The sequence below is a fragment of the Nannobrachium achirus genome, assembly GCF_963921795.1.
Source record: "Nannobrachium achirus genome assembly, chromosome: 24".
In the NCBI taxonomy this organism is placed as follows: domain Eukaryota; kingdom Metazoa; phylum Chordata; class Actinopteri; order Myctophiformes; family Myctophidae; genus Nannobrachium; species Nannobrachium achirus.
In genome coordinates, this window is record NC_137831.1 from 24324937 (window position 1) to 24337153 (window position 12217).

Here is a 12217-nt window from a genome sequence, read left to right on the forward strand (position 1 = left end):
ATCTCATCTTTAATGTCCATTATCTCAAAACTACACTTTAGAAGCTAGGATGGAGGCAGATGCTCGCTTATTTTACACAGTTATAAAAGCTCCCGGTCGGCCATTACACAACTCCACGTGGACACGCATCGGTTCCGGCGCACGATCCGATGACTTCAGACCGGAAGTACTTCCGGTCTAGACTTCTGGCCTTCAAAATAAGAGAGTGCAAGTGGACGGAGCCTGCGTGAGGCACTCTGGACATCATTGCGACCGAAAATCGCGGGCACAAAATGAGTTAAGAAGTTAAGAACCTTGTAGGGATGGGACGATATTAGGCCTGGGGCGGTATGGACATTTTGTTACCGCGATTACCGTCTTCCCATTTACCGCCGGTACTGCGGTAATTACCGCACCCCCGTATCTATTAATTAAGGTTCGGCGATAAGCCAAAATATTGCAATCATCTTCCCAAAAGTCACCTCTCCACAGTGGAGAGGCGACACAGCCTGACTGCCCGAGTTATACTTCTCCGTACAGCACAGCGGGTCTGGCTTTCAAAGGAGCAGATCTACAAGCTCACAACACATCGCATCCGCGACGCGTTCTGAGCTTTTAGATCTGCACTGTCGGGTTACCATAGTAACGTAGGCAAGCTACGTAGGCTAGCTACTTGGGCTACTTGGGCTTTTCAGACACAAACAGCTGAAGGAAGGGTTGTCAGATCGTGTACAGTGATTCTGTAAACTCACGTCAAGTCTCAACTATCAAATCGCAGTGATTGAGTGCTGCTATATACAGGTTTTAGTTACAAGACTTGACAGAAAAGGTTATAAAATCGCTGACGCGCCGCTGGACGGAGCACAACGTGCGACGCGGTGAAGAAAGTAAAATAGTAACGTAGGCTTTTCAGACACAAACAGCTGCGTGAACAAAACAGAAGAGGAAGGGTAGTCAGATCGTGTACAGTGATTCTGTAACTTCACGTCACGTCTCAACTCTCAAATCGCAGTGATTGAGTGCTGCTACAGTATATACAGGTTTTAGTTGCAGGTACAAGACTTGACAGAAAAGGTTATAAAATCGCCGACACGCCGCCGGACGGGGCACAACATGCGACGCGGTGGAAAAAGTAAAATAGTTTCATTTTCGGTTTAGTCCACGCGGCCCGCGCTCCGCCAGTAATCCGTATGAATAAAAAAAGATATGCCACAACACAAGGTATGTATTAACATCCTTGTGTCGAGTGGATTACAGAGACAGTTTATGCTGCTCCGTCATAGTTGTGCTCCGTACTCTCCTGCCCTGTGTGTGCACTGTGTGCCTGCAGGTCTGTGTGAGTGACGTATGTGGCTTCCAACGTGTGGTACACGGCCCAGAGCAGAGCAGCATGGAGCGCATGCGGTCCTCGCTTCTCCCCCGTTTTAAAACTCGCTTGTTTTCCAATAAAAAATAGACCTTTTTTTTGTCTTTTTACCGCGGTAAGCACAATGACACCCCGGTAGACCTCGGTATACCGCGGTACGGCGGTACGGCGGTTACCGCCTCCAACACTAGACGATATGAAAATGTCATATGACGATTATTGTGATTCACGATATTATCGCGATAATCAAAATCCATTATCCTGGGGCGGAACATTTGCCAAAAAATAGCAGATCTACAAGCTCACAATGTGTCGCAGCGCGATGTGTTGTGAGCTTGTAGATCGGCAATTTTTTGGCAAAGGGATTTGTTAGAAAGCGAAAAAAAGACTGTATCAAGTATGTATATTATAAGTACCTTTTACCAATTATAGAGGGTTTAAAATGGTACCGGATGTGCAGCTCGGCAAATAAAAGATGAATTGATCCTAGTGCATGATGGAGGACAATATCACGATAATTAAAATCTTCACGATACGATTATCGTGAGTGTTTATCGCGATAAACGATAATATCACTAATCGTCCCATCCCTAGAACCTTGTTTGCTTCTTATGCCAGATTGTTAGTCGCGCACCGAAAATAGCCGAGCTACGAGCTATTTTTGATGCGCGTAGCTGATTATAACTCAGGCTTTACCTGGTTTAAAAAACACACATCTTGATGCATTTCATTTTTCTCTCTCACTCCATGTTCAATATCGTCACCCACTTCTTATCCCTGGCTCTCCTCCTCCCCCTCACAGGCCAGTGCTCAGAACATGAAGGCCGGTGCTGGTGGCCTGCCTCGTACCAACCCCCCCACACAGAAGCCCCCCAGCCCCCCCATGACAGGGAAGGGGACCCTAGGGTACGTACGACCGCGGTGGGGGACCCGACCCCGCCTTCCTCACACTGTGTTAAAACTGAGAAGCTGCGACAGAACGACGTCGTCGTCGGCACCGTTAACGTATCTGCCGTGTGTTTGTGGCTTTGAGGCGGTGACGGCAAGCAGTTGGTTTCTCTGGGTGTCATCATTGGCTCTTTGTTTATTTAGAGGGTGTCCTCAGGGCTGTTTAACGATGGATGCCCTGTTAGTTTTGATCACAGCTGTATCGCAGCCTTTTAAAGATGTTCTGCATTTTGATCACAGCTGTTTCAGCCACTTAAACCCTCTAGTCTTAGTTAAACAGACTGGAACTGTTGCAACTGTACAGTTATTTTTTCTTCCTTTTGTGTACACCAAATCAGTTAGCTGAGGCAAGCTCACATTGTAGATCTGTTATTTTTGGCCAATGTTCCCCCTAGAACGGGGAATGGTGGGGTTGAAGTGGTTAATTAAAGATGCTCCGCATTTTGATCACAGCTGTTAAAGGATACTCTATTTTTTTATCACAGTGGTGGAATTACTGGTGTTAATGTTTTTTTTTTCTTTCTTTCTCTGCATTGTTTGATCTGCATTGTTTGATCTAAACAAAGCAAGGAAGACTGGCCAGGATTCCAGATCCATGCTGTGCTGCCGTGTGTTCAGCGTGCAGGGAGGAACATCAATGCACAACGCATGTTTAAACGTTCTTCTGAGATCTCAGCGCAAATAGATGTAGTCTGAAATGAGACCTGATGTCTCATCATACGTTGTGTTTGAATTCAGAGGCAAGTTCAAACAAAACAAGATGCCTAGCAACTAGCAACAGTTTGTCATATGTATATGTTGAGTTCCAGTGACTCCGTTGCAGTGCTAGATTGTGGGGTTTGTTAGGTTAAATTTAACCCTGAGAATGTAAACATTTACCCCATATGGCTCACGTTTTATACGCTGTTCTGTACAGACAGTACATACCATGTCCTTGAGGTGGCATGTCCTTTCATCTGGGCCTGTTAGGTCAAAGGTGTACTTTAACTTTATTATCCCCATGGGGGAAATGTGTCCCCTACACCCATCCTAACATTTGACCCATCCTAGCTAGTGTACTTAACTCATTCTGAGCCCCAGACATTAACGGATTATAATGTCCAAAGTGCCTCCTTCAGGTCCCATTCACTTGCGTTGTCTTATTTTGAAGGCCAGAAGTCCACACGCGAATAACTTCCGGTCTGACGTCATCGGATCGTGCGCTGGAACCGTTCCGTGTCCACGTGGAGTTGTGTAATGGCCGACCGGGAGCTTTTATAACTGTGTAAAATAAGCGAGCATCTGCCTCCATCCTAGCTTCTAAAGTGTAGTTTTGAGATAATGGACATTAAAGATGAGATCCCCCGTCCACCTCAATGTTATGGATGGGACTATTTTGTGCTTGTGGAGCCGTGATGATGCGAAATCAGCGACAGATTTCGTCTCCGGACCGCCGGCCATTCTTCTCGGTAATGTACTCGCTGTTACAGTAATAGATTACTTTTCGCGAGATATCCCGTGAATGGCACTACAGTAATGGATTACATTTCGCGAGACATCTCGCGAATGGCACTAAATGAGTTAAGAGCAGTGGGCAGCTCCCGGAGACCAACTCCTGTTGTAATGCCAATAGTCTGGTGACAGCCAAGGGCACTGGCAGGAGTATGTACCAAGTTAACACGCATGTCTTTTGGTGTGGTAGAAAACACACACAACCAAGGGGTGAACATGCATACTCCACATTTAAAAGGAATTGTGATACAGAATAGATGAATGGGAAGTTGAAGTATACTATGTTAGCTCCTTTGATGCAAGCCGAAAGAGAATCGATTGATGGCTCATTAAGAAACACTCGGCTTGCCTGCGGTGTCACTTGCCCAAAATAGCAGATCTACTAGCTTGCGATACGTCACGCTACAACGGAAGTATAAATCGGGCTTTACTCTGCACTTAAGCCTGACGTGTTGTGAGTGACGAGCGGGGCGTCACTCAAAATGCCACCAGGGTTGCCACCAGTGCCACGCTGTTGAATTTCCCCTTCCTCGACCTTTTACTGGCATTTTTATCTCATGCCAGGGCACAGGACAACTGCTATCACAAAGGACACTGGCTTTTCTGTGACCTTTTTTTGATAGTAGTAATCAGCGTGGGAAATTGCCAACCAGCAGACGCTGTGTGTAGTTAGACCTGTTGATCTCAGATGCTCGAAGATCCAATACAGTTATTATAAAGAACACAGCGTTCTTCTTCTTCTGAAGTCGACATTGGTTGGTCTGCCATGCTTTCAGAACGTCTCGCTGAGTGTGACTTGTTTAGGCTCACTGGTAAGCTTGTCTACTTGTTTAGTAGAATAGTAAAACAAATGTGCCTAACTGTCAGTACAGTACAATAGAAGACGCTTAAGTGATGGTTTATATGTGGTTCTTCTACTTCTTTGATAATCCATTTGGAGAGACATTTTCTTAATTATAATTTAAAACATAACTCAAATATGTATATGTATGTGACATTGTGTAGAATGTTGGACATTGTCTGCAAAGAGCTCATCAGTAATGAATAGGAAAGGTTATTGATGTGTGTTCACTGTTTACTGTCCTAGCTGTGTGTGTGTGTGTGTGTGTGTGTGTGTGTGTGTGTGCGTGTGCGTGCGCTCTCTCTCATCAGGATGCTGCTGCGCTGGAATACCCTGGGCCCTCATTTCAGTTTTTGTCACTATTTTTGGGGGTACCTGGGTCTGTTTAGTTGGGGTTTATTTTTCGACCAATAAAACCATTGAAGGGAATTTGGGATTTTTTGTTAGTTTTTTTATATCCCTCGGGGGAACTATTATCATTTGTATTATTTCTTTATTTAAATCATGGTTCATTCGACCGCGGTGCCCAGATGGCCAGCAACGTTTACCAGGTAATTCACAGTTAGAGACTTTTAGTTTTAGTCTACTTTTAGTCGACTAAATATCTTAAGATTTTAGGAGACTAAATTTACAGTTGATTTAGTCAACTAAAATGTATTTTGGCATCGTAATGACTGATTTTACACTTGGTTGCGTGCTGAAAATAGCCGATCTACAAGCTCACAACGCGTCGCATACAACCTCCAACGCGACGCGTTGTGAACTTGTAGATCTGCTATTTTCAGCACGCAACACCCGAGAGCAACCAAACATAAAATGACTTTCTTCAGCACTATAGTCCCTCCCTAATGTTTTAGTCTAGTTTTTATTTTGTTGACGAAATTGTCAATATATTTAGTCTTAGTTTTAGTCATCACAGCTTACTTTTTATTTCGTTTTTATTTAGTTTTCTTCTGTGAAAAAAGACGCCGTCGACAAACATTTTTCGTCATGGTTTTAGTCGACGAAATCAACACTGTCGTGTGGGTCTTGCAGTGGCGGCTCCAGGGGGGTGTTTGAGGGGGCTTTAGCCCCCCCTGGTGAAGGCTTAGCACCCCCTAAGCCCCCCCACCCCAGACACCCAATTGTAATGAAAAATATTTATGGAACACATACATTAAATATATATGAATATGTGAAAGACAATTGACTGACTTCTATGTAAACCATACTAAAAAACTGTACTTTTTATGCTAAAAAAGCATCTTCAGCCTCACAAAAACCCTATTCGATCACCTACAGTACTCAGATTTGGAGATTTGTTCCGTTATCCATACCCTAAGCGAGAGAATCACGTTTGTCGTATTAGTACTAGTCATTATTGTTTGTTGCCAAAATGAATTAGCCCCCGCTCTAAAAAAGCCAGCTCCCCCATAGCCCCCCCAGTCCCAATTCTCTGGGGCCGCCGCTGGGGTCTTGTGTTTGCTGCTGCAGGCCCTGAAGTGATAGCACATCACACTGAAGTGGGAGCATATTTTTTTTCCCTCTACACCATTTCCATGGCGTGACTAATCAATAGAAAAAAAGTCATTTTGGGGGTGAACTTTAACGTTGCCTAACCTACCAGAATCATTTTGGCCAAACTGCGTACATCTTAAACCTTTTTCTCCTGGGGTTATTTTCGTAGAGACCTTTCAGACCAACAACGTGCTCTAAGATGCATTAAAACGCAACTGTAACATCACTTTGACAAAAGACTACCCAAGAGTTATATTTCTTTGTGTGTCGTATATAACCTGTCTGGTCTCTGCATAAACACGGTATGCTTGTAAAATGGTTGTCAATAGTTACGTATGTCAAGTATACCAGGATTCGTAGTCAATGGAATAAACAAGCCCGACCAGGCGACCACCACCGATATGACCCGTTAAGTGTCCTACACACCTCTTCTTGTTTGTGTGTAGAGCCCGGGTTGGAGATGGGAGGCTTGGACAACCCCAGGACGTCTGAACTCAAGGAGACGCCGGCCTCTGAGCCTGTGAATGAAGGACACCAGAGAAGGAAAAAGAAGAAGAAAGTTCAAACCATAGGTTTAAATCATAAATGTCTGTCTGTCTGTCTGTCTGTCTGTCTGTCTGTTATAGCCCTCTCTAATGCTTCATGACCCACCCACTGAGAATTTTTCGGGCTATTAGACGTATAAAATACGTCTAAACGTGAACGTTTTTTAGATTAGAAGTGGGAACAACATTATTTCAACGGCTATCCACGAGTTTCCTACGCCCCATAGTGCATTGCGCAAACGTCTGCACCGAGGTTCCGCCGCCGATTTACAAGCTCACAACGGGTTGCATCTGCGACGCGACGTGAGCTTGTATGTCTGCTGTTAAACCCGGAAGTTTGGTCCTGATAGTCTCCAGTAAACTCCCGCGGAAACTTGTGGATATATAGACAGACGCTTACAAAGCAGCTAATCAACGTCTAATCTAAGCTTGGCCATGTCAAAGAAATTGCACTTTTAGACCAGTTATAACCCTGTTTTAGACGGACGTCTAATAGCCGACTATGGGTCACTGGGGAATTTATGTTTAGTTTGTTTCGCAGATTTTGAAGACGACCAGGCGGACCTGGTGAATGAAGACGGGCCAGAGCAGAACACAGATGGGGAGGGAATTGTCAAAAGATCAAAGAAGAAGAAGTGAGTCAGATTTAATATAGCCACAGATTTAGCATGGGATTGTCATGTCGACAGTAGAGCATCTGTCCTCTGAGCATCCATGTTGTCATTCAACAAATTACGAAAGCAGAGACTTCATGTAATCATCAAACCAGTCAAAACCCCAAAACAGTTAAAAGGTGAAACTTTTGACATATTAATTAATTTTTGACTAAACAAAAAGACCTTTACTGGCTGATTTAAGTAAATAAGGTAACATTTTTGGCTGTGGAGATCAGTCACATTTTAAAGATGGGGTGCCATAATTTCTTTCCCCCCTAAAACATGATATTATGATTATATTAGGAGGAAGATTTTTTTCCCCAAAAGAGTGTACATAAAGTGTTAAAATTATGTTTTTATGTGGTCACACCTACCTGCTCATTAAGTATGCCTGGTTGTCAGGTGGGTGGTGACCCAGCTGAAGTTAGCCACACCCACAGTGTTGGGTCTAAGGTAAAAGGAGAGGGGATGATTTTATGATGTCATTAAATCAGTGTTTTGACTCCGAGGCTTTCAGTTTTCAGGAAGAAACCAAAAATACACAGGGAAGGCGAATTTGCACATTATAAGCACAAAACAGAAAAAGTAAATTATTGCAACACCTCCAAAATATCACCAAATAAGACAAGATACCTTGGTTTAAGAGACTAAATTCAGTGAAAGATAATACTTTGGAACGAGGTTCCTTTTTTTTTTTATGAAACACAAACAATCAAAATGTTCACGGTAAAGACAGAAAGGGACCAATAAAAGCATCTGACCATGTCTCTTTACGTCTTCCAAACCAGGAAGCCAAAGGTCACAGAGTCGCAGCTGCCCGCCGAGCTCAACGTAGAAGCGGATGACATCATCACGGATGACCCGTCCTCAATCCCCCAGCATTCCCTGTTCTCAGCCCCCCAGGACCAGAGCAAGCCGGTGGGGAAGGTGTTCGTAGAGAGGACAAGTGAGTGTCTGTGATGTCGTGATATCTGTCTTCTATCTAGGAATCTTTGGGTGACTACTGACTCGGTGTATGCCCGAATATGGAGATCACTCAAAATACTTGAATACCTCTGTTAACGGGTACTGCACTAGTAATACAGACCTTAGTTGTTCAATTTGAGCTCATTTGCAATCACACTGTACTGTACTGATGAATTTAGACTTTTGATTGAAAAAAATCACAGACTGCTATATTAAACGTTGTGTGTGCGTGCATCTGCAGAGCGTTTTCAGGCAGAAGAGCGTTATGACAGGGGGAAGACCAGTGACCAGTCAGACAACTTTGTGGAATTCCAGCCTCAGTCTCCCTATAACACCAGAGACGTGGCACTCAGAGTACACTCAGGGTTCAGGTGTGTGTGTGTGTGTGTGTGTGTGTGTATTGAAAAAGTGCACGGACACTTTCTTTTGTTACAGATTTGTCTCCATCATTATCTGAGTGCGTCACTGTTCAGACAAGAAGCACATAACGGTACGTATCTGTAGACATACGGAATGAAAAACACCCCTCTCCTCTCTTCTCCAGGGATCTAGGGGTGTTCTGCCATGGGTTCCTGGCTGGCTACGCAGTGTGGAACACTATAACAGTCTACGTCTTGGCTGGTCCTGAGCTTACAGCTCTCGACAACCTGTTGGAACAGTACCACCGCCTGGCGTATCCGGCGCAGTCTCTGCTGTACATGCTGCTGGCAATTAGCACTGTGGCTGCCTTTGACAGGTACGCTCTCCTACGCACGCTGAAACTAGACGACCTGCAAGTGTGACATCTCAATGCGCTGCAAGCTTGTAGATTGGCTATTTTCGGTGCACGACACCATAGTATGACAGAGTTGTATGTGTTCATTTTAAATCAATTTATTATAACAAAAGAATCATTTTACATCAATAGAGCGATATGGTCTTGTCACTTCAGCATTCAGTATATCAGTAGGTTTGGTCTGATAATAATAGGTTTTTCCATACAAGAGTGGGCAATATCTTCAGGCATGAGTCAATGCTAGACACCAGTTTGTGTAGCGTTTGGTTGGGGTGAATCCCTGCATACTCTTGTCCGTCCTAGGAGTGTGTGATGTCACGTGTGATTATCTTGCATTCCTAACTGTCTCTGAAAGTTCTGATTATATTGATGAAATTGTTAAATAAAATCGATGATTATATATTCTACTTCCATTGCTTAAAATGGGATGTGTCTGTCATTGTAGTCGCACACATTGTTGAAAAATAAAATACTCTCTGTTCTGTGTTCTCTGTTCAGGATGAACCTGGCTAAAGGCTCCACAGCTCTACGGAAGTTCCTCACACTGGACCCTGTGGCGCTGGCATCATTTTGTGAGTCTTTAGTTCACATACATTTAACATGCATACATTTTAGTCATGGTGCAGGACAAAAACAAGTTACTGGATCAAATGGGACAGTCGCCGGTTCGATCCCTGATCCGAACGACCTTTGCTGTGTGTCACTCCCCATCTCTCCCCCCATTTCCTGTCAGTCTACTGTCCTATCAATAAAAGCATAAAAGCCCCAAAACAAATCTTTAAAAAAAGAAAAAAATGGGAAAGTGTCGAAACACCCACGGTGCATCTGGTATTCCAATCAATATAATTGGCCGTGTTCGCGGCAGGAGGGAAGCCGGGCGGGGAGGGCCAGGTCTTTGTCGTTGCACGAGTGACTCCTTCAAAGGTGCATGTCAGCAGGGGTGTTGAACTGTGAGGAATAGTTTCCTCCACGCACCACGTCCTCGTGAAAAGAATATCATCATAGGAGGCATGTGGTTTCAATATGCCTCCTACCCTACACTTATGGTCTTGGGAATGGTTGGTCTTATAGGTATGATACCAACACCATCCAGTAGGGGTCAGCAATGACAAGACTACACAAGTGTGCAGGGACATCAGGACATTGGCACAACAACTGAAATGGGAAAGTTGACAAAAAAAGAATAAAGGTTTTCACAATGGCTTGCTACTATTTTCTTTGACCATTCTGCTCATCTCCATACAGCCTAAACTTACTGTCTCCCTCTGTCTGTCTGCCTGCGTGTCTGTGCATTTTTCCGTAATGTAACCTACAGTGTATTCCTCGGCTCTGGTCCTGTCTCTCAGCCAGCAAATGACCAGCGATCGAATCAACCTCTACCAAAGCCCCAATGTAACTCTATGGTGAGTCGAGTCAGATCGAATGATCAAATCAAATGTATTATAAAAACTGTGCTTGTTAACTGGTGAGTTCTGCGAAGTCCTTGTATATGTTATTGAATGGGATTCTGATGTTATCTCAGAACAGCTTTTGAAGCCATTCTGATTGACTCCTCTGTCCTCTCCCTGTCCCAGGCCTGCAGGCTCGGAGCATCATTTCCTTCACCCCTGGCTGACGGTCAACCTGGTGGTGGCGGTGCTTGTCGGCCTCGCCTGGATCCTCATCGCCACCCGGCCTGATATAGACCACACTGAGGGTGAGAGACAGACACATGCACACGCACGCACGCACGCACGCACGCACGCACGCACGCACGCACGCACGCACGCACGCACGCACACACGCACACACACACACACACACACACACACACACACACACACGTTTGTACTACTATTCTTGTGAGGACACTGTCAATTTTTGAAGTCGGTTTAATGGCGTTGTTATGATTAGTTTTCAGCCTAAACCTAAAGCTGAGTATAAATCAGGCATACGTCCAACCCTAACCCCTAAACCTAATCTCTCATCCTAACCCTAACCCCAACTTGAATCTTTTCCTAATTGTAATTGTGAGCCTATCTCTAATACCAGGGCAATTGGCTTCACGTAACTATTTCTCAAACTGGACTACACTTCTCTGGACATTTGGCACTCACAAGTATAATAATACAAGACACACTCACAATCTGCAAACAGAACAAATGTAGCATTCAACTCTCTTTCTGTGTTATGTTTTTCAGGGTACCTCATGGCGATGGAGATTAAACCACCTCAATTAGAGGAAAAGAATGAAATGACTGCATGAGAAGAAAATAAACTGTTGATTACTTGTAATTTCACATACTTTTGTACTATTTACCAGTGAATTCGAAATGAACATGTTTTTTGCGATACATTATTTTTGTATTTTAATGAAATTTGTCTTTTGAAAACAAATTGGAAATATATGATTTTATCCAACTGCAGTGATGTGCCTGTTTCTTATATTCCTACTGCCTACTGTATGCTCCTGTAGAAGCAACATGTCTGTATGCAATCACTCTAGTTTTAAAAACATTTGTTTAAGTTTAACTAATGATCTCAGAGAAATACACCACTACCCACAACGTTAAGGAGAAAGAACACTGAAGTCAGGATAGAGGAATAGGATACTGTGTGGGATCAGTTTTTGCATCTCTCATTTTCTCTCGGTTAGTCTAAGCCAGGGATATCTAACTGTATGTTTTGGATTTAATTGTCTGAGTCATAATTGTACCATGAGGTTGCCGACCTGATATATGATATATCAGAAATATATTCATACTGTATTGGTAACATATATTTTTAATAACCAAATTAATTTAATTTAAATATATCCAACCATCTATCTTTTACTGCTTATCCGGAGTCAGATCACAGAGGTAACAGTTCTGGGAGAGAATCCTAGACGTCACTTAGTATCTATAATTTAAGTAGCCAATGTAGTAGGCAATTAGAGTGGGGCACCCTCACTTTGAAAAGCAATGGGTTAGTTAGCGTGTTGATGTCATGAGCGTGTAGATGTGTTTTTGTGATCTGTATAAAATAAACACTTTGCCATAGACCACCTGTATTTGGGCCTGCATGGACTGCTAGTGGACCACTGGTTGAGAAACAGGGTTAAGTTTAAACAGAGCTTCTTAGACTTTAGGAAGAAACAGAAAGGATAGGCTATATGAAATTATTAAAATGAGT

At 43.6% G+C, this 12217-nt stretch overlaps 2 protein-coding genes across 6 annotated transcripts in view; both read left to right on the forward strand.

The window, feature by feature from the left end:
- The window catches only part of LOC308280532 (abl interactor 2-like), a 28039-nt gene extending 25033 nt beyond the window's left edge, over positions 1–3006 (forward strand). For 4 of the 5 annotated variants that reach the window (XM_080720842.1, XM_080720843.1, XM_080720841.1 and 1 more), the window contains one exon: positions 2148–2996. In XM_080720842.1, coding sequence (XP_080576968.1) covers positions 2148–2639 — 492 coding nt within the window. In that variant the 3' untranslated portion in view covers positions 2640–2996. Of the gene's footprint in view, positions 1–2147 lie in introns of all 5 variants that reach the window. The other variant, XM_080720845.1, reaches the window with a different exon arrangement.
- A 2025-nt stretch (positions 3007–5031) lies between these two features.
- LOC308280531 (transmembrane protein 237B-like) lies at positions 5032–11464 on the forward strand. The gene is made up of 10 exons (XM_080720840.1): positions 5032–5176; positions 6569–6694; positions 7209–7302; positions 8112–8269; positions 8531–8660; positions 8834–9025; positions 9563–9636; positions 10380–10467; positions 10639–10760; positions 11245–11464. The coding sequence occupies exons 2-10, from the start codon at positions 6583–6585 to the stop codon at positions 11307–11309; spliced, it is 1035 nt and encodes a 344-aa protein (XP_080576966.1). The 5' UTR covers positions 5032–5176; positions 6569–6582; the 3' UTR covers positions 11310–11464.
- The last annotated feature ends 753 nt before the right edge of the window (positions 11465–12217 follow it).